Below are 21,982 nucleotides of genomic sequence, written 5' to 3'. Positions count from 1 at the left end.
CTATCACCACCACTGTTTTCTGGTGTCTGGTATCTATCTACCTATATATTGCAGCATTGATTTTGCATTTATTATTGACTACTGGTAAATTAATGACCAATTTCAGCTATTATAATCCAACTGAACCAGCTTCCTGTTCCCAGACCTGCGTATATTGCACATTATAAATTCCCTCCACCCCTTTTTTCTTGCGTATTTTAGCAAGAATTTCCTTGTTCTTTCACCAGAAGTGGATGAAGGTTGACCAAGATAAAACCAGAGAACATACACAGAACAGGACATTTCAACATCTCTGCTTCAGCTCCTCTTCTCTCTCCAACATGAAGATCCTGGGAATTTGTTCACTGTTGCTGCTGGCAAAGGTAACTACATATGAATTTTGTTTAGCATTTATCTAAAAATCAACATTACAACATTATTTATTACAACATACTTTAAAAAAAATAAACTAAAATTAGAAAAAGCAAATGAGCTACAACGGACTTTCATGTTTATGATGAGTTCTAAATGCGATATACATTTAAGTGTGAATTTTATCCCCTATTTATGAATTCTATTTAAGAATGGTATTGTTGGATTTCAACACTTACTATTCTAATGCGAGTGATGTGACTGTTCAGTACATTTTTGCTGTTAACTCGAACATGATGAAACGTCATTTTTATGATTCAGTTTTATATTTATTTTAATTCCGAGTTGCTTGTAGCTGATGTAAAAAGTCTCATTTAAATTTGCACTCACTCAAGTTAGATTTTGAAAAGAAACTTTGGAAACTTTGAAAAGATGTTCTGATTGTGCAGCAGAAAAAACTAGCTTTGATTTCTTTAACCCTCCATCTGCTGCACTGTTAAATCTATCTTAGTAAAGACTTTCTATCTAACCTTATGTATGCTCTATCGCTGCAGTCCAATGCCGAATCCACCCCTCGCCCCAGCACCACCACAACGCCTAACACCACTCTAGAAGGCACTAACAACTCCACAATGGGCCCCAGCACCACTACAATGGGCACCAGCACCACCACGATGGGGACCAGCACCACTACAATGGGCACCAGCACCACCACGATGGGGACCAGCACCACTACAACGGGCACCAGCACCACCACGATGGGGACCAGCACCACTACAACGGGCACCACTACGATGGGCACCAGCACCACTACGATGGGCACCAGCACCACTACAATGGGCACCAGCACCACTACAATGCGCCCCAGCACCACTACAATGGGTACCAGCACCACCACAATGGGCACCAGCACCACCACAATGGGCCCCAGCACCACTACAATGGGCCCCAGCACCACTACAATGCGCCCCAGCACCACTACAATGCGCCCCAGCACCACTACAATGGGCCCCAGCACCACTACAATGCGCCCCAGCACCACTACAATGGGCCCCAGCACCACTACAATGGGCCCCAGCACCACTACAATGGGCACCAGCACCACCACAATGGGCACCAGCACCACTACGATGGGCCCCAGCACCACTACGATGGGCACCAGCACCACCACGATGGGCACCAGCACCACCACAATGGGCACCAGCACCACTACAATGGGCCCCAGCACCACTACAATGGATACCAGCACCACTACAATGGGCACCAGCACCACTACAATGGGCACCAGCACCACTACAATGGGCCCCAGCACCACTACGATGGGCACCAGCACCACCACGATGGGGACCAGCACCACTACAATGGGCCCCAGCACCACTACAATGGGCCCCAGCACCACTACGATGGGCACCAGCACCACCACGATGGGGACCAGCACCACTACAATGGGCACAGCCAACACTACAATGGGCCCCGAAGTCACCACAGTGAATTCCACCGTCACCAATGCAACAACAACTCCTCAGACCACCCCGGGTAACGGAGGCTCAGTCCTCACAGCTTCGCTGCTGTTCCCTCTTCTGTCTGCGGTGCTCTGGGTGCTTTGATTGTCTTCCAAAAATGTTGTAGAAAGAATCAGATTAACTCAAATGAGACTGACTTTGCAGATACAGATTGATTCTCAGCTATATACCGGTATGTGTAATCTAACTAAAGCGGAGTAATTAAAATGTTTAAGTTAAGAAACTGAACCTCATCTAGGAAATGTGAAATATATTTGTAAAAGTACTGCGTACAATGTCTCACTAATTTATAGTAATATATGCACGTTTTGCAATTTCCCGTCAACATTTTCTATTAAATGTCGTTGTTAGAAAAACAAATGTTGTAATGAAAGAATGCAAGAATTTGAATGAATGAATTTATTTGTATTTCATTCAACTTTTTTTGTTGTTTTCAGTTACAAGTTAGACCTTTTGAGGGTGCAGCACACACACATTTTTAAGCTATTTAATAAGTAATAGATTAATTGTTTTCATAATTTCACTGTAACCTTAACTTGCACCTTGAACCTGGAGACTGGAGCCGTACCTTAATGGCTGACTTTTGCTTTTACTCACATTTCAGATCCATTTTACTCAACTTGAGAATTTCTAACAAGTCTAGAAAAGATGAAAAGTTGAGCTAAAAATGTAAAATCGCCTCATAAAAAAATGATACAATTTGGCACCAAACATTGAGTGAATTGCTGCAAAATTAAAAAAGAAAAAAAAAGAAATACTTGGCCTTCCGTAAACGTTCTTTCAACATTTATTCTGTTTAATCTTCTGAGCGGCAGACGGCCAGCAGAGCCTGCAGATGGTCTCCCTTGAACTGCTTCTGTTGTCAGAATGCAAATATAAAAGTTGTATGATGCCACGCTGCTCTTTCAAAGTCTCATTTCAATAAAAATAAGAAAAGAAAAGAAATGCAACATGTGGTTATTTCCTGATAAATCTTCCACCTGTTTGTGTGTGACCCACCTGTAGGGATGTGTAAAGGGAAGCACCTGTTAGCTTCAAATAGGCTACTCGGATGCACAGCAAGTCTTCCTCACTATGAGACACCATGATTCCCTGCAACACTGAGCTCTGAAAGATGGACGGTAGTTTGGATTTACAAGCAAGAAGCGTTTGCAATTCTGTCACAAAGCCAAATTTAGGAGGAAATTGAAAGAAACAGCTGCAATTTTATGATTTCCTGGTTATTGCAACAACTGCCTCTGTCTGATAAATCTGGATAAAAACTGGAAATTGGTCAATGAGAGCAGATTGAAGGATTTTTCCAGCTCTTCAGTCAGACAATAATCTTATAATAATTAGAGCACAAAAGAACCCGTTCCAACCGGTGACGCCTCCACGTTACCTTGGTGTTGGTTAGTCTTTTGGCCAGGTAGGCGTAGGGGCTTTGAATGCACTGTGCTGTCACAATGCAGATCCAGAGAAAAGATAAATAAATGATGATGGAACATATAGAAAGATGCAACCGATCAGAATATTTCACTTGTGAAATATTACCTAAAACTTTCAAACCCAATCGAAAATCGCCCGAAAACCGTTTCTCGAAAATGTGATCCACGTTCTGGCCACACTCCACCTCCAGCTCCGCCAGGACTGCAGACGACATCATATGATCAGAGCGTATCAGAGACGGGCCCGAGCAAAAGCTCGTCAGGTCTCACCTTTCTTAAGATGCTCTGGGTCTCTGGATGTCAGCATGTCAATCCAGGGTTTTCCATCAGCTTTTTTAGAGTTTACTGCTATTAAAAGAGTCTGAATGGAAGCAAAACATACAAAACCTCAAATCCAGTGCTACTCAAGGACTTTAACTTTGTTATTTATATTTCAGCACACAACCAGAGCTATAAATCTAATGTTTCAGATGGCTTTTTTTACCCATAATGGGAGGAAGTGAAGGACAATCACAACTGATATTTTACAGTGCTGAGAAGGTCAAACCACACTTTAAACAATAATATGAAAGAAACGCAGCAATAGAACTATAATGTAAAGCAGAAGCTGAATTCATATGCGGTTAAAGGTGAAACAATGTTATGGCTTTAACCTGCTTCCTCTAAAGAACGACCAGTTATTACTGCATTTCAAAAAGCAGAAAAAGGAGAAATAACATCTCGGTTATTTGCAGAAGTCACAACGGGTTTAAAAGCAGTTTTCTGAGCAGACCGACAACATTGGAATCAGGCGTGAAATATCCTTGCAATTGTTTCACCTCGACCTCCGCATTATTGCAGGAAAATGCGACTTAATGAATACAGTACCTCCATATCCCTCTGAACAGAACCAGTAACACATTCTTTCTGTAGAAGGAAGCAGAAGGAAGAAAAACAAATAAAGTTACAGTGAAAACCGCTTCCTGCCATAACATAGATTAACAGACAGGTTAAAGGTGAAGTTACAGGGAAATAATTACATGAAGCAGTGCCACTACAAGTTTGGCAAAGTCCCCACTGGTCTCTCCTCTCAGCTCCTTCTCTAAGTCCTTCTTATACACTGAAGAACAGGAAACACAACAAAAGATCGCTTACACTTCTGAGCTGCAGGCGCCACAACAAAGAGTCGAGACTCACAAAATGTGTATGCAGCACTGATGTCATCAAGCTGCTTTCTGGATCGCATGGACAAGATCTCTATCAGCGTCTCCTCGTCAGTGCCTAAACCCTGCGCACGCACACACAAGGGTACGTGTGAACGCACACATGATCACCCCACCACGTATGCACACCGCATGCTCACCGCCATGGCCTGCTGAAAGCGGTAAGCATCATGTTCCTGAGGAGGCATCAGCAGGCTGAGTAGCAGAGCGGCCAGATCTCCAGTCACAGCCTTCTTCACAGCACCTTCCAGGTCCTGTTATACACTCAGAATCATCAAATCCCATCCCATCCCATCCCATCCCATCCCAGTGTCGGTGCTGCTTCTTATTTACATAATGACCCTAAAATGTACCTAAAATCTAGATAAATGAGGATTTTTTTGAACTTGTTATTGTTGCTGTCGTGTCATCAGCCACTGTGGATCCTTCAGGACAGTGTTTGGGAAAATTAGCAGTCGGTATCAGGATATGTGGAATCTAATTCATTTTATAGTTACAACTGCCAGAAATGGCCACTAGGTGGCGTTTATTTGTGACTGCCACCGTTTATTATGACTCCTAAAAGCCAAAAGAACTGGAAATTATACTGCATCAGAGGCGAAAGTTTATATTACTATCATTTCGGGTGTTTGTTTAGATGCTAACGACAGAAAAATATACTGTTTTGCTTTCTTTTACTTTCTCATATTCATTTATTGATAATTAAATATTGTAATAAAAGTACACTGTGTGAACGAGGGGTGTTCGACTCAGTTCAGGAGGGCTGCAATCCAGCCGGGATCGCACTTCCCATTTTCTGTCTGGTAAAACAGAAAACCTGGCTGGATTATGGCCCTCGAGGTCTGGACACCTCTCAACTGTAAAATGAACTTTACTGTATCAAAAACAGTGAAACGGATGCAAACCAGACGCATAAATAAAGCGACAGCTATGCTCCTGCTGCAGAAAATGCTTAAAAAGTGTTTGCTTATAGCATAAAGAGCAACATTCAGAGTGAAATTGTTGTCACTTCTGCTCCTCGCCAAACAAAGGTGCGGCGTTTCGGCCCTTTACCACCGAGCTGAATCGTGTTTGAGCCGCAAGCAAATGGGCGAGCAAACACACTTAAATGTTTGCTCGTACCGCTGCACGACACAACAAAATAGGCTGTTTCCGATCCTAACTCCTGGTCTGAATATGCTAAATTGAAGTGAGCTAAATTGATCACCTTTTGTGTAATGTCTTCAAAGGTCTTAGCAAGCACTTGTCTCTGAGCGTTGCTGCGATTGGTCAGGATCCTCACCAGCGTCACCGTATCTGAGTCAGTGGAAATTAACGTTAGAATTGGAGGAATGGTTGGGAAGAGGAGGAATGGGAAGCAGATCTGAATATTGAACCTTTCTTCTCCAGCGCTGCCTGGAGCTCCACGGCATCCCGCTCCGGGTGGAAATTGGGAAAAGGCCGTACCGTTCCAAGGGTTCCCCAGGACATGTTCTGTGGAATTCCAAAGTTTTCATAGTTAGAGTGACAAAAGACAGCGGCTTCTCAATCAACGCTCACTTCTGTGTTATTCCAAGATGTTGAAAGTCTCTTTGGTTGTGATTGAACTCAGAGTATCTCAAATATGTCTGGCTGTTGGATGGGTGAGGACTGACAGCGCGACTGATGAGATCATCAACAGGAAGCGTCAGACATCGGCTCACAGGGAAAACTCCTGCACTGACACGACTCCTGCACTGACACGACTCCTGCACTGACACGACTCCTGCACGGTTCCCGCTGCTGCCCCTCGTGGCACATTTTGATGGTGGCATTTGAGTTGCGATGAAATTTAGAATATTTCTGACAGAGAATGTTGACTTCAAACTTAAATAGCGAATGGAAAAAAAAAATCTATAAACACTCCACACACACACACACACACACACACACACACACACACACACACACACACACACACACACACACACACACACACTTAAATGGGCTTTCACAACTTGCTCCAAATGTTCACCGTCCTCGGGATCCTGAGAAGAAAAGAGTGGTTAAGAAGAGGAAACTTGCTCTAATGACCTCTTTTATCATAGAAACCTGAACTTCAACATTGAACTTCAACATTCCATGCATGTCTCACAGGTGGGTGGTGGAGATAACAACAGGATGCTCATCAGAACACACTATCAGATGTTCAGTAGTGCCCTGCATTTAGAAGTGTTTTCAATGTTCTTTTTTTCCCAGAGTCAAAATATTCTGCACAGAACCCGAGTTCCTCCAGAAGAGCTCCTTTTAGAATCCTTTCTTCTAAGAGTGTGAATGGAGTCATAATGTGGTAGTTATGAACGTTCAGGCCAAAGGCCATAAACTTACCCAGGATTTGAAGTACTCAGGGTCCATTTCCTTTGTTTTCAGGGCAGCAGAAGCAACTGGATAAGTTGTAAGAAGTTCACACAGACAGTAAAAATACATACGGTTACAAAATCAAACAATCACATCTAGTTTGACGGTGAACTGGAAATGAACCCCATTCTAACTTACAATGAATAAGCAGCCAGGAATTCCACAGCCAGAGTGAAGGAATGTTGATTTCTCCTACCTGCAGCGGAACTCTGTGACCGCTGCAGACGTTCCTTTACCTGCCTGCACTTAATCAGCTCTGAGTCCAAGTCCCACCTTAACTCCCTCGCCACGCCCGCTGCTGCTCACCCACCTGTGTCAGTCCAACAGGCCACCAATCTGCTGCTCTGCTGCTTTGTCAACACTTACTAAACCCACTTGGAAAATAGTGGCGTCCGCTGCAGACGAGGAATCCAGACGGGCTGGATTGCTGACCGTTCCAACGTTTTCTGACTCCCTGTGGCTGATTTAACAATTAATAAAGTTTAAACCCATGAAAAGTCCTTTTTAAAAACATTTTAAATAGTTTTGACCAATCAAATGAGGTTCGGCAGCATTTACGTGTCTGTTAGAGATAAATGGGGTGCTGGGAAATAGGAGCATTCCTCTTCCTTTACCTCCATTTCTGGCCCCATTTCCTCACATTAAGAACTCTTTGTAGATGTTTTACCTACCCTGGAAACACAAGTGCTGCGTCTTCCTATTTGGTGGAGGAAAACACTCTGGACACAGTTGTGATCATGAACAAAAGGAGCATCTGAAGACAATTAATTAATGCTATTTAAACGCTGCTGTTTAGCTGCAAACCACAGAGAAATGTGAGACGTTTGTGGGCAGAACAAAGACGGATGAAGCTGACCTACAGCAGCACTTGTTCTGCTTCTTGTTCATATTATCTTCACATCTACAGAAATGGAGCTCGGGACAGGGACAGAGTGGAGAATGTGGGCCCTCAAGATACAAGAATTCAGAGCTGTCAAAACATCAGCCGGTTCTGACAGAATACAATAGAACAACGTTGTCTTTGCAGACACTACACAAGTTAGTGATGATGTTCTGCTTTGTTGTAGTAGTTTGAATTGCTGAAATATGTAATAAATAACTAAATGTATGACTGTATGAACAGATAAAATATAGATCTGAAAGAATGAGTGAGCCTAATCCAGTCAGGAGAGCACACAACCATCCCCCCCATGTTCATTTTAGACGCAAACTCAGGTGTCATATTGTTAAAGTTTATGAAAGCACAAAAAAAACAAAGGACGGAACCAGTAGGACTTGTTTGGAGGGGCAGCGGAGTTGTGGTGGAGGGGCAGTAAAGATCTGCACTAATTCTGCAGCCTCGGGGCAGCAGCCTGTTGCAGAGGGAGGGGGCAACTGGAAACATGGTTTGGACCTACGTTTCTCAGACACCTGCTCCGAAAGGTGGTCACGCAGCTATGGAATAGGGAGGACGTATCTTTACACCTTTTTATGTTCGGCTTCACTTTTGGGGAAAGAATATTCTTTTTTCTGTATTCATTTTTAACGGCTATTCCATGCTAGTATACATGCTAGTAATACATCCTTGAACTGCCACCTTATTGTGGAGGATTTTGAGCACCCGAAGGCAAACAGCTCAAAGGGGATGGGGCTGACCAACAGCGTTTCTGAAGTCCCAGCTGAAGAACATGAGGCCCAGGGTGATACCCCCAGGACCTCAATCTGGAGCCGGGCCCTTGGGACGGGCCTATGGTACAGAGCCGGTGATATGAGCCACCTTCCCAGCTGTGGTCATGAGGTCTACCCAGTCCTACACCTAAAAACAGCCCACAATCAATGGGCACTTAGCAAAAAATTCCAACCTTCTCACATTATTGTGTTAATGGCAACAGCATAATGTAATATGGCTTTTCAGAGATGTGAATATTGACCCCTCAGTCTTTTGTTTTTTACGTGTGTGCAGAAATGTAGATACCATAAACCATAAAGCCAAACAGAAGTGATTATAGAGCTGATGACACCACCGTGTACACGCGCTCAAAAGGAATCTGTAAAGGGTTGAAACATGTAACCCAGCGTTTTTAATTGTCATATTAATCTAATGTAATAATCGGCATAAATGAAGAAAAACGACTAATCTGGTGGTTTGCTTTTATTTCATTTTTTTCTGATCCTAAAACCATGCCCTCTAAAACATTTTACAACATATAATCCAGTATTAACACACAGATGATACAAGTAAAAGTAACAATTGACCATTTCACAATATCAACTGCAGTAAATGGTCACACATTCCCCCATTCCATCAAACTGCACAATGTTGTGTGAGGACGACACATTTCTGCAACTCATCCCACAAAACACATATTTTAAATATAAAAATATATATTTTAAAAATTTAGAGCACACTATTTATGCCTCTACCAACCATTTGGCTTAATTTCCCCGTCCATCGAGATTTAAACCTTTTTCGGTTTAGTGAGCACCCGCGGATGCTTCTGCTGCCCCAACATTTGCCTGAATCTGAAATCATCCAAACAGGAAGGAGAGAGTTTGAATACCCAAATTTCTGTTAAACACTTGTGTTGGCTAAAGGTCAAAGTCAAAGCCCTGGAAAAAAGTAGAGCCGCATCCAAATCAGTCCTATGTGCCTATTTACATGCAGGGGTTCAGTATGTCGTTCGTTTTTCCAGTGGAAGCTGGCAGCACAGTAACCGGAGCCGGACGAGGCGCCGCCGCCGCCACTTTTTTTGCCAGCTCTTCCACGTCAGACTTTCTTACCAAAGCAGAAGCTAAGAGAAATGTGAAGTGCCGAGTTGTGCGTTTCAGCTCCCCTGTGACTTCATTCACAACTTTGCAAAAGTTCGGGAAGCTTCCCTCCATCACAGACGCCTGTCGCCGGCTGCAGCAGCTCTGGTTTCCAGTCTAATTCTCAAGTAGTCCGACTGGTTTTTACAGCAGTTCTATCACCCACTGTTGGCTCGGCCTCTCCTCGCTCTCTGGCATGATCACCACATGGTCCTTGTCATAGGTTTTCCCACCTGAAGAGGAAAAAGAAAAAAAGTGATTGCGAAGGATTGTATTGAGCGGAGACTCGTGAATGACCTATAGGTTTTGGCACCTTTGACATCCAGCACCATGCCAGGGAAGGTGACGCTGTTGATGAGGCCTTTCATCTGGGTGATCCAGGTCTGGATGGGCTGACGGGTTTCCGACCACAGAACCGCCTTGGCTCCTGGCTCAATGGTGCCCATGACCTGAAGGCTCATGGTTGAGATCAGCTACAACGGACACATGTGACCCAGGATCAGGTGATCAGTCCTAAAATCATTTTTCACCACTCCAATAAGCTCAGCGTTACCTTATTTTTCAGGAGTCCATCCTGATAGTACCAGATGTCACTCATGGGCTCCACCTGTGCGCTCACCACCACCCGTCCAGATTTCATCTCGTCCACACCTCCCTGCACGGACAAAAACTGGCCGCGCTCGCTGTTCTTGATGCGGAAAACACGGCGCTTCTGCGGGCGGAAAAGTTCTTTTGCACTTAATTGGCAGCTTTATGGAAAGTTGTGAGCAAGGAACAGTATTCTGATAGAGGTAAAATACAAACTGAAGGAGATTTGAGTCAAGGTTTGTGTAAGTAAAACATTTTCTACTTTCCCCTCTGTTCTTCATTGTTAGTATGGGTGCTACGACCTGGGGTGGGGCAGTAAGGAGGGCAGCCCATGGAACTGGGCTGTCCAAATCTTTGTGTGAACACTGACTGTTTATTTAATATGAAACTCTGAAGACAGCTCCTATTTGGACACCCCAGCCCGCCCAGGTACAACTGCACTGCAAAAACAAATGGTTGTCTGCTTGACTGGAACCTCCTCCTCATTTTTGTTGGGCCATTCCTCCAAAACGCTGTCACTTTTTACCCCACAATCATTTTACTGCTACACAAATGTTATACGACATAAAATGCATTTATTTGGCTGATTATTTGTTACGAATGCTGTAATTTTCAATAGTACTGTAGTTAGCAAAAACAAAGAAAAAACAAACAGCCAAAAACCAATGTACATAAGACCAACCTGTCTGACTGGGAACAGGGAACCAACAGTTTGTAAAGAGCTGAACTTCAGCCAGTTGGTGATTTCCAGTGGTTCCAGGAAGAACTGGCGCCCCCTGTAGTTACTGTGCTCACATATCACCCAACTGCAGAGTGACAGAATCAGGGGAGTTTGTTGCTTTACACAGCAAACAGGTGCAGAAGTGGAGAAAAACGCTGGCTCACCAGCCGCTGTCGACTCTGATGGACAGGACGTGGTTGTTGAAGCCTTCTTCCACCAAGCTGGTGATCTCACTGTCCATGGTGATCTCTCGGCCCTCCAGGCACTCCAGGCTGAACAGTGAGATGGAGGGAACGGTGAACGTCTGCACAGAAGACAGATGGGAGTTCAGGGGACTCTTGACAACAACATGGTGTTTATTTGTGTGTGTGGTCTCTAACCACTGGCACAGTCTTGACGGAGCAGATGGTGAAACCTGACGGACATCCCATGCTAGACAGATTTGGATAATCGCCCTCAGATAGGACATACAAGCTCCCCGAGTAGTTTTTCTCCTCGTAGATCACCCAGCTGGAACACAGGCGCGGTCACACACCTTTACAAACTTTCTTATTTACCCAAAGTTGAGGACAGAAGGGAATGACAGGAACATTGGGAAGATGCTCTCACCTCCCTCCCGATACTCGGCAGGACTTGGTCACAAGCTTTTCAGACACGGCTTCCTGGTTGTGGTCAAACACCTGACACTCACCTTTAAAGTCTGGCTCCGAGTATAATATCAGCTGACAGACAGAAAACACAAGTAAGCACATTTCTCATTATCTTGGGCTGACATCTGTGTGACATCATCTCACTTCCTGGCAGACTTACAGCAGACACACTCAACTATACAGACCTGTATTTTTTTTCCCCCATTTCCTATTTATAACAACTGAATTTCCTTAAATAAAACCTCAAGTTCAATGAGGTCTTTTCTGTCTGTTTTTATTTGTTTCATTTCAGCTTCCTGCTGTGTGGACACGGATAGTTCAGGTGCTGTTTTTGCAGACAAAGATATCACAAATAAAAGAGACACCTTTTTGTCACTAATAATAATCAGAAGCAAGAAGACAAAAGTCAAGTGCAGTCGAGACTGAAGGTGCAGCCTAATTCCTCCACCAGCAGGGGGCAGTGGAGATGCTTTGTGATTTTTAGTTTGAGCAGCAGTTTTTAACCATCATGTAGTTTTAAAAAGTGCATTAAAAATAAAAAAAGTGTTGTTACCTCATTTAATACTTTGGAACCGAGAGCCTAAAATCAAAAAGGGAAATATGAGTGTCTATATTAAATAATGGAATGATGTTTTAAAGGCCTGCTGGGTCTGACCATGAGGATGGGTTGTACTGAGCAGATGCGGTTGTCTTGGGAACCCCAGTCTGCACAGTTATTGTAGAAGCCTTTCTCTAGGATGTACTGGTTCCCAGAGAAGTCCACATGAGAGTAGGCGATCCACCTGAGGACATTGCCCAACTTAAGCCCTCAGTCACAGTCACCATGAACTCGAGCGTCTGATGACTTACGCCCCGCTGACCACGTGGATGGAGCGCGTGTTGGTTCTGTAGTTGAAGAGCTCGACATCAGGGATGGCCTCCGTCACCTCGAACGTGTTCTCCTCCTGCTCTCCCTCCCCCTCATCCTCTGGGAGCTCAAACATCACCAGTAACGGGTCGCTGAGATCCTGCAGACGAGCAATCGGGTCATTTGCACCCAAATAGCTCCGCGAACCGACTGTGTTAAAGGTAATTTGGTTATTAAATCATTGTTTTTAATCCAATAATCTACTTTTGGAGACTGTTTTCATGACGGGATCAATTTTGGGATTTGTGCTCATGATTTTTAGTGTAGTTCTGATCAATCATTTGTTAAGAGGAATTCTTTAAACTTGATCTAAAAGGACTGAATTAAACAAAAAAAACAGCCTTTGCGAGTAACTGTATAGAAAATAAAGAGATCTTCTGCGTGTGACTGACTCAGCCTGTTGAGGCTCCCGTGGGTGTTTTTCTGACGACAACCTACCGCCCGGATGACCCTGGCGGAGCGCAGCTCGGAGTTGTTGCCTCCCCACACCCTCCAGTCGTGGTACTCGCCCTCCTCCAGGAGGTACTGGTGACCCCGGAAGCCCTCCCTCTCATAGCCTACCCAGCTAAAACAACACAGAGGCATGAGGTGAGTGTAAAAAGATGCACACCTGCCCCAGTAATGTTTCAAACACGGTAGCATTTAAACCAGCGCTTTCATCATCACTCAGTAAAAGCAGAACTCACATCCCTCCCAGCACTTTAAGGGAGCCGACGCTGTACATGAAGGTGGTCTGCTGGGAGTCTGTTCGGGTCATGAAGTCTCTCATGTTGCCGGTTATGGTCCTTGATTTTCCACTGAAGTAGGGCTTGTCGTAGATCACCATCTTGACATATTATTAGGAGCCTTATTTAAAGGGAAATCTTTCAAGCTCTCCACATTATTTTCACACAAAGTGCTACATACTTTAGGTTCACTGGGGTTTTCCACTCTCGGTTCCCCCTGTGGTAAAATATAAACAGTATATGAACTTTAGCTTTAGAGAGAGCAGAGCGAGTGCGTGTACGCGGAGATATTTACGATTTTGAGCGGATGGAGTGATCCCACGTAGGGCTGATCCACCCCCCAGGCAGCAGGGTTGCTGTACCCCCCCACCTCGAGCACACGTGGTGTACCCTGGAAGGACGGGTGCGCGTACACCAGCCACCTGAGCCGGAAGCGAACACATCACACATCTGAGGTGATAGACCCAATCTGTCCTGCCGGCCATGAACTCACAATCCCGCGTTGACGATGACGGAGTTTGCTTTGATGGGCTGGCCAAAAATCCTGGCGTCGTCTGACGTATCTCGGAAAACAACCTTCTTCCCTTCTGCGTCCTCCTCTGGGAACAGACTAATTTCTGGAACACTGTAGTCCTGAGGCAAGAACAGGCGTTGTTTACCTAAATCTTATTACCTTTTTAGGGAATGTCAACATTACTTCTTAACGACATCAATTAATTCATCCAATGTAAATGAATTGAACGGTGTCAGTAACTGCGATCCAGTGTAATTACTGCACAATAACATTGCCTTCCATCCAGTCCTCGAGGGCCGGAATCCCACCGGGTTTTCTTTCCCACCAGGTGAACACCCAGGAAAGTTGGAGCAGGTAAAACCTTTGTCTACCTGATAGGACAGAAAACTGGGCTGGATGGAAAATCCAACTGAGGCCGTCTTACTCTGACAACTCTCCGGATGGATCCGATGATGAACCTCCGCTCCGATTCAGGTTTTGTTTGCCCGTCTGGTTGATTCTGAGCCCCCTCCTCATGTCCGTTCTGCTGATGCTCCGCAGGGCTGAAGGGACACGTGATCTCTAGGTCTCCCTCATCGAGGGCGATCTTATTACCTTTAAAGTTTGGCTTCTCGTACAGCACCCAGCTGGAGACAGAAGCGGAGAGCAGGGTTACTGCTCACAGATGATCTGCATTTCTTCTGGCATATTTACTGTTGTCAGACTCAGTTAATGTTTGCTAAAGTTGTTTACTGTACATAATAACCTCAAGGTTTTCTCGATTGTGTTTTGAATTGTCAAAATAATGCAGAAGGTAAATATTACTAAGTTGTTCTATGAAGAGAGAAGTTGGTTTTTGTCGACCGGAAAAGATGAAGGAAAATGTCATCCCTGTCCTAGTTGATGGAGCTCAAGGTTAAAACCCTTTTACTAATAAACTCTTGCCAATATCACAACCCCCCAAAACACACACACACACAGAACAAACCACCCACCCTACACACACCACTCTGCCCAGTTGTCTTCACAGGTTAATCTCTGTAGCGCTAGAAAGTTATTTACTCTTCTGAAACCCATTACGTTTTAGGTAAAATGGTCATTTACATAATGTGCCAATAGGAAAATGTAGTCGTGTCGTCAGGTGGAAGCACAAATTAAAGACATTAACGGTTTAACTTAGGTGTGGCACAAGTCAGAGCAGCACCATTGGGGCAGTTACGCAACATTAACTGAGGCTTTAAAGACCAACTATGCAGTTATGATATGGAACTTCACAACAAAACATACCAATAGCAGCATATTGACCTGCCATTCGTGTTCATCCCACACTGACCTTTAACCCTCGTCATCCTAGGATGAGGGTTATTTATATCTGCTGGACTACTCACCCTCCTCTGACCACCCTGATGGAGATGGTCTCCTGCAGCTCCCACGACGTGGCATCGATGACATCACTGCGCACCTCAAATCTTTGGCCGCACATCCCCAACCGGTCAAAGATGTACATCTAAGCGAGAGGAAGTGTCAGACGTGGAACAATGGAAAGCTTTTCAACTTCATTTCACCGTTAAAGTTGGGACCGATCCCATGGTTGAGTGGCAGAGATTTGTCTGCACATGCACAGAACACCTCTTTGTGTTTAAAGGTTAAATTGAAGGAGAAAAATGTTGTAAAATAGACAGTTGTGACATCTCCAGAGTCTGAGGCCCTGCAGCGAGGAAGAGGTTGAACTTTAGGTGGCGTGCAGAAGCAGGTTTGCCATTTACAGACAAATAATTTACAGGGATGGGCACCAGGAGGTGGCGTGGCTTTAATTATTCCAAATGTCACCTAAGCCTCCCCCTTATTTGGGAATTTTGTAAAGAGCAAAAACAGAATCCAAGGCTCCTTGAAGAAGGAAACCATGAAGCGCACAACACGCTAGCATCAAGCTAGCTGTGATGATAAAAGAGCAAACTGTTGCATTTAGCCACCCTCAGTTTTTGCGGAAGCAAGGGCTCCGACAGGCCGACGTCCCTGATCATGTCTTTATCTATCGCTACAATTTGTGAAACAACAACGTGTATTAAGGCGTTTCAGAGGGTCGTCACCATTTCCACGCTTACACCACACCTACACCGGACTGACCAGCTGCCGTGCTTGAGTTGAGACTCACCTTTCCGGGACGAGGATTGAGTTTTCCATGGTCCTTCTCTTTAGTGAGCTGAAAACAGAGAGGAAAGTGGGTTTCAGACAGTTTGTTCTGGAACAGCTAATTCATATCATAAAAGGCAATGATGAAAGAGAAAAGAAGATGTTCAGACGGTAAATTATGATTGATGTTAAGGAGCCATTACGGAAGATCATTACAAACGTCTGCATCAGCTGACGCGGTTTCATCTAGATTACATTTTTACGCAACAACCCCACTAAAGTTAATGACAGACGCCGTTTCCGACAGCGTGCCAGACGATCCAGCTGTGGTTGATGTTGACGCCATGTTGTTGAACTGGTTTAGAGGCATCAGCGGGGAGAGGAGTGGGCTCAGAGTGGGTCCTCATTCTTCACATTCACTCAGCTAACGCCAAGTTTTCATGGTGGAACCGGTCAAGCTCACCTGACAACACTTCTGCACAACATTTTACTGTCTCGTTACCTCTCAGGTGCTTGCTAACTGTTTGACCTGCCTGTAGTTTGAGACAATTGTCTTTGTTGCCATGAATAAACTGATCCTGGTTCTCTGGAAGCTGTGGGCAGAACTACAGCCCTGATCCGTCATGTGTGTCCGTCCCAATAAACACTGGGAAGAGGGATGGTCTGAGTAAACACAACACAACACAACTTTATGTACTAGTGGAAGCAACCTGTCAGGAGCCATGTCAGTAAACAAGACCGGCTCTGTTCTGCTGGAAAACCTAGCAGGTAAAAACCTTGTTGTTTTCTTAAAGTACCTTGTTTGCATTGTCCTCGCATGAGACAATCTGAAGTAGATGCAGTTAAACCAGATCTACTGGTGACGATGCATATTTTGTGCTGGCTCTCCACGCTTATTTTATGCGAGTTGCTGTCAAAAGTGTCGCTTCCTGGTAATTACGAGGACTCTGTTCTTTCAACGTTTCGGCCCAAATCCAAATGACGGGTGAATAAAAAAGGGCAGCGGTTCCCTACGGTCACCACTGAGGGGTGGGCGTCCCAGCCCTTCTGGGCAGGTATGTTGGCCCCCACCCAAGACAGACACACTCCCGTCCATGTAAGATTGACAGCTTGACATGTTGTTGATACAAATAGGCTGGAGAGAAGCTCGAAGTGTAGTTTTAGCGCATGCTTTCGATTCACTGCTAAAACAGCAGCTCATTGAAGCTAATCTATAAATAAAACGTTCAGTTTGGTTCAGGTCGACGTCTCGTCTCTTGGTTTAAGCAATATGGCAGAAAATCAACACAAAGGGAATTATTTATTATTTATTATTTTTGCTTTGGCGGCAACACTAAAGAGAAATAATTGATGCTCCAAATTATCTTTAGGTAAATGATAATATCCAGATAGACAGATGGATAGGTAGAAGATGAAATCAACAGTTTTAGCCCTGATATTTTACATCAACGAAATCAGTCAACCAAATAATTCCCCAGAAGAATCTGTGTGCATGTTTGTGTGTGTGTGTGTGTGGGGGGGGGTGATTACGCTGGGGTGTGGCCAAATATTTGCAAGTACAGACAGATAACAGAAGGGTGTGGAGCCCAAAAAAATGATCTGCTCATAGACAGGCGTCTGAGGGTGACAGCCTGTTGCCTTTTGCATCCTTAAACCCATTAATGCCTCCATAAACACAGAAATCCTTCACCCTGCTTGCATCTGATTCTGGATCTATTGCCTCCTCCAGTCTTTACACCAACGGACAGAAACAAAGCAGGACACGTCCATTTGATGCCCGTCTTACCGGAGAATTATGAGAAACTGCTTTTGCTGAGCCTGTTTGTGCAGCACTGAATCCCCGACATGAAATAATTAAGCCTTTATATTTAAACTGTGGAGTGAGGGGAGATCAAACAAACCCTGGTATGCTTTTCTATTTGCAAAAAAGTGTGAGGTAAGGTGTGAGGACAGCCTCCCGCTCGCTTGATAAAGTAAAAGGAAATCTTAACCACATCTTAGGGTGAAAACATTTAATGAATGTTAAAACCTTTGTAAGTCAGTCAGCTGTGTTGTGATCATGAAGGAGCCACCACAAAGCAGAAAGAAACTAAGTAGTGTTTGAACATCCTGTGCCAATATTTGTTTAAACTACTGAGCAACTCGTTTCTGGAGCTTCAACTCTGCAGCCCAGCAGTCGCAGAAACCAGTGTACTCATGTGGTACAAGTCGGATCAATAAATAATCGTAGCAACAGCTGAAAAGCCTTGTAAGGATCTCGCACCACCGTGCACCTGTGCACGTCTGTCTGCTGTAAAAGTTGAACATTCAGTATTTTATGGAAGGGGTTTCGTGTTTTTGTGAAAACAGCTGTCACAAGCAGAAATCTATCTGGGCTTGTTCTGGTGGCGTTTGGAGCTTGAGTGCACACGAGGCACGACGCCCATTCAGCCTGTGATGCTGACAGGCAATGGCATCTAAGTGGAATGTGAGGGTTGGGACATGGCTGACTACACTGTCATTTAGCACAGATGGTGCGTTTTTATGAGCAATCTGCAGCCATAAGCAACAAAAGACGACAAGCATGTAAATAATCACTGTAAAGGAGCCTCAGATATGGAACTTTTACTGTCTGTGCAGATTCTCCACCAGCTCATGGCTACCTGGGCCAAGCCAGAGCACCTGGGTTTGGTTAAAAACCAAAAAAAGAGAATGCGATATCTCTCAGTTCCCTGTTGAGGCAGTTAAAAGATACGCCTGGTCTGGAATAGTTGCATTTGGACACGTAAACTGCACCGTATCTGCTCAAATGCGTGCCAATAGGTGGCGCTGTCCCGTGTAATTAAATTATATGTAGCGGAAAGCTGTAAACAAGCTAGCCAGCATTTCTGGTCTCCATTTTGAGTCAATTATTTTCATATTCAGGAAAAATTGAGACCATAAACCATTCAATAATACACATATTCTTTATAGATCAGGTATGAAATGAAAGAAAAAGAGTCAACCATTAAAAATCCTACTCACATATGCATCGGGGAAAGCTCTGTACTTGGAGGGCAGATTACTTTCAGGTGGAGGTTCTTGGCTCCTGAACGGTGCGTCTGCATGAATGCTGTTGAACAAGGACGTCTGCTGGACACCCAGACTGGCCTCACTGCTGAAGCTCCTCTGCAGTATGGGGGTGCTCACCCTCCCGGCCCCCACGCCCATCGCCGGCGTCTGGCCGAACATGGCCAGGGTGGACTCTGGCGAGGCGAGTGGTCGGTGGAGGTCGATGGAGCCAGTGGGGCTGAGGAGACGCGTGGGACTGTTGCTGGGGGGCGGCGAGGTGATGTTGGCATACGGGGCGCGGCTGATGCGCATGGTGACGTCTTCTGATCCATTCAAGGAGCCCGAGGTGGAGTTGTTGAGGAGGATGGCGAAACGGTCATAACGGGACCCCACTGGGTCTGCTCTCGTGCCCGACTCCAGCTCCTTGGCCCCCATGCTCAGGCGCTCGCCAAACGGCACGTCTGGCAGCGAGCTGGTTCGGAACCGTGAGCGGTGGCCCGCTTTGTTCTCCAGATTTTGATCCAAGGTTACCGACCTGCCGAAGATGACGCTGTTGTCCAGCCGAGAGGATGGAAGCAGCCCGTTTCCATTGAGGATCTGGGACTGAGCATCATCCAGGAGAGAGTCGGAGGTTCCCATTACGCTGCTGTTTGGGGTTCTGAGGATGGAGCCTGGACCTCGCGTAGCAACCTGCTCCTGCAATAAAAAGGAGATATGTCTCCAGTAAGTGTGTTCCATACACCAAATGTCCACATTTACTTAGAAATCTAAAATGGTGCCTCCCAATTTTCCAATGAAGCAGGAAACTGAAGATGTTATCTCAACACACTGAGGTAAAACCCCTCAAGTACAAGTGAAACAATGTCTCTACCTGCTTCATCAGGTCCAGTATGGAACGAGTGTCCCTGGTGCTCCTCAGTCCCAGGTCTGGAGGGAGGGTGTAAAGCCCGTTCAGGGACTCGGTGGGTTTGTGCTCCAAAGATCCTCTGGTATTTGCAGCGCCGGAGATGTCCGGGACATCTACAGAGGCTGGGCTGTGAGTGTCCTCAACGATCGGCGGCAGGGAGGACATCAGGACCGGGGCAGGTGGGCGTGGGACTGTGGTCCTCGGCCTCATGGAGGGCCCCATGCTCTTCAGAGTGTCAACCAGGTTGTCCATGTCAAACTGGCAGAGTGAGTCTGAGTCGGGGGATGCAGGGGGAGTGGATGGAAGAGCTACCAGATCGGAGTCAAGCTCCACAAGCGTGGCCTGGAAGACTCCAGTGAAGCATTCCGAGTCCTCGTCCTCTTCTTCCAAAGTGTTGTCATATGCAGATTGCTGCCAGTGTGACTTTAACCTCAGCGGCGCTCCCTCCCTCTCCGCAGGTGCAGCAGGCTCCTCCCACTCTGTGCTGCTTCTCCTCCACTCGTCTCTCCGCTCACCCTCTCCGCCTGTGCAAACGTCCCCCTCCCTGTTGCCAGAGGTGACATGCTGCTCCGGCGCGTGGGAGGACAGGGAGAACGAAGTGTCGAGATAATTGCATGTGGCTGCTTCGCTGCCGTCACTCAAAGGGGAATCCTCACTGGGGGGTTTAAACTGAGACACCCCCTCAAATCTGTTCCTCCATTTGAACTCTCCTCCATTCGTCTCAGCTGCAGCTGGGGGGCTCCCAGAACGAGCCTCGGTCTCCCTGATCAGAGACACCTTACGGATACGTTTGGACTCATCCTCTGGAGGGGAAGAGGAGTTCTTTAAGGACAGCGTGGTGCTCAGGCTGCTGAAGCCTGAATTCATTTTGTGGGTCCAATCAGGTTCAGACAGAACCGCCGTCCCCGACGTTGTCGCAGACCTGTGTGGACAAGCATATAACAATCCTATAACAAGCCCAGAGCCAAAGATGAAGCAGGTCCACAGTGTTTCATGAGCAGTAGCGTCTCTGGGGTGTGGTTTTAGCTTTACTATGCAAATTATCCAAAGCAAAACTGGCGTGTAATATAAAACTCGCAGTTAGGCAATACTGTAGCATTTAACTGTAACCTTAGAACTGACTTCCATAAGCAAAAAGGATTTTTTGCTTCAGGCTACATAACTGTCACAACTTAAAACCCACAGAGGATGATGAAGTAAGAAAAATGCTGTGACTGGAGCACTCAGAGCTGCTCAAGGTCGAGCAGGACCCCCACGTTAAGGAGGAAAACCGGCTGATACGAAACCAGGGAGGATTTTAGATTTTAATAATCACTACCAGATACTGTAGTTCAAGTTGACAGAGATGGAGTGGCACCTCTCTCCTAAACCCCAACACACCCGCAGGCTTTATGACCTTTTGGACATCGTAAAAGTCACATTATGAAGGGATGAGTTATCCGCCATCAAAGCAGGTTCTGAAAATGTCTCCATTGGTGCGTCACCAAGAGGTTTCTTTCAGCACCCACTCAAACCAACTATGTTCTGCAGCTGTAAAGGAGGCGTCAGGACACAAATTCAGAATACAAACTGCAAAAAAATAAATAAAAATGTCCTGAAGGACTTTACAACTCCATGTTCTGTCATAAAGCGACACGGATGTTTGAGCCGGGGTGGATGCGTGAAACACCTTACAACCGGCCGTCGTTCGCACCTAAAAAGGTGACTGACTCGACTCTGCTGATAAGAGACGAGTCAAGTCTCAACAGTTTAAATTTCATTGTATTTAAAAGTGCATGAATGTCAAGGCAGCGATGGCCGGGTGCACAATCCTGACGTAACAAACAACCTCTGTAACATTTCAGCCTCTACAAAGTCATCTAAACTAGTGGCAGCATCAAACCAGACTAGAGTTTAATGATAGTTGTGTCCAACCTTCATTAAGTCACCAACCTGACCAGAAAACTGTCCTCAAGTGCCTTTAATGATCCACAACCCAGGGGCTCCTGTCCTGGCCCCGGCTCTGTATATCACAGCTCTAAGAACCACACCATAATATGTCTGAAGGCACACTCCAGCTGTGATGCAATAACACAAACACCACTTTATTGCAACCTGGAAATGATGTAATGGCTGAAACTATAATAATCAAGGGGAGCTGGAGATGCTGAGAACCATCCAGG

The 21,982-nt window shown here is 45.4% G+C and overlaps 3 protein-coding genes across 4 annotated transcripts in view; 1 reads left to right on the top strand and 2 right to left on the bottom strand.

The window, feature by feature from the left end:
* The first annotated feature begins 228 nt into the window (after positions 1-228).
* On the top strand, positions 229-2,558 carry LOC115251722 (mucin-5AC-like). The gene is made up of 2 exons (XM_029845122.1): positions 229-362; positions 906-2,558. Exons 1-2 carry the CDS (start codon positions 234-236, stop codon positions 1,956-1,958), a joined length of 1,182 nt encoding a protein of 393 aa, XP_029700982.1. The 5' UTR covers positions 229-233; the 3' UTR covers positions 1,959-2,558.
* On the bottom strand, positions 2,324-7,163 carry anxa14 (annexin A14). Of its 2 annotated transcripts, XM_003969179.3 has the most exons (13): positions 7,018-7,163; positions 6,850-6,905; positions 5,880-5,976; positions 5,711-5,799; positions 4,644-4,757; positions 4,478-4,568; positions 4,321-4,400; positions 4,169-4,207; positions 3,572-3,662; positions 3,408-3,503; positions 3,256-3,311; positions 2,874-2,981; positions 2,324-2,730 (listed from the first exon to the last, which is right to left on the bottom strand). In XM_003969179.3, the coding sequence occupies exons 2-13, from the start codon at positions 6,874-6,876 to the stop codon at positions 2,671-2,673; spliced, it is 948 nt and encodes a 315-aa protein (XP_003969228.1). In that variant the 5' UTR covers positions 6,877-6,905; positions 7,018-7,163; the 3' UTR covers positions 2,324-2,670. The 2 variants fall into 2 exon arrangements, with proteins under 2 accessions (XP_003969228.1, XP_029700983.1); XM_029845123.1 differs by lacking the exons at positions 6,850-6,905; positions 7,018-7,163 and adding an exon at positions 6,043-6,388.
* A 1,830-nt stretch (positions 7,164-8,993) lies between these two features.
* Positions 8,994-21,982, bottom strand: part of crybg2 (crystallin beta-gamma domain containing 2) — a 27,830-nt gene continuing 14,841 nt past the window's right edge. The window contains exons 5-24 of the mRNA XM_029845131.1: positions 19,785-20,742; positions 18,887-19,609; positions 15,906-15,953; positions 15,139-15,257; positions 14,196-14,397; positions 13,751-13,890; positions 13,553-13,679; positions 13,439-13,474; positions 13,219-13,358; positions 12,971-13,097; positions 12,475-12,632; positions 12,281-12,407; positions 12,179-12,205; positions 11,585-11,697; positions 11,356-11,485; positions 11,140-11,279; positions 10,937-11,060; positions 10,220-10,378; positions 9,980-10,139; positions 8,994-9,899 (exon numbers count right to left, since the gene is read on the bottom strand). Coding sequence (XP_029700991.1) covers positions 9,811-9,899; positions 9,980-10,139; positions 10,220-10,378; positions 10,937-11,060; positions 11,140-11,279; positions 11,356-11,485; positions 11,585-11,697; positions 12,179-12,205; positions 12,281-12,407; positions 12,475-12,632; positions 12,971-13,097; positions 13,219-13,358; positions 13,439-13,474; positions 13,553-13,679; positions 13,751-13,890; positions 14,196-14,397; positions 15,139-15,257; positions 15,906-15,953; positions 18,887-19,609; positions 19,785-20,742 — 3,847 coding nt within the window. The 3' untranslated portion in view covers positions 8,994-9,810. The remainder of the gene's footprint in view (positions 9,900-9,979; positions 10,140-10,219; positions 10,379-10,936; positions 11,061-11,139; positions 11,280-11,355; positions 11,486-11,584; positions 11,698-12,178; positions 12,206-12,280; positions 12,408-12,474; positions 12,633-12,970; positions 13,098-13,218; positions 13,359-13,438; positions 13,475-13,552; positions 13,680-13,750; positions 13,891-14,195; positions 14,398-15,138; positions 15,258-15,905; positions 15,954-18,886; positions 19,610-19,784; positions 20,743-21,982) is intronic.

This window comes from Takifugu rubripes, chromosome 12 (assembly GCF_901000725.2).
Source record: "Takifugu rubripes chromosome 12, fTakRub1.2, whole genome shotgun sequence".
NCBI lineage: Eukaryota > Metazoa > Chordata > Actinopteri > Tetraodontiformes > Tetraodontidae > Takifugu > Takifugu rubripes.
Note: the sequence above shows the minus strand (reverse complement) of the source record. Positions and strands in the feature narration are given on the sequence as shown.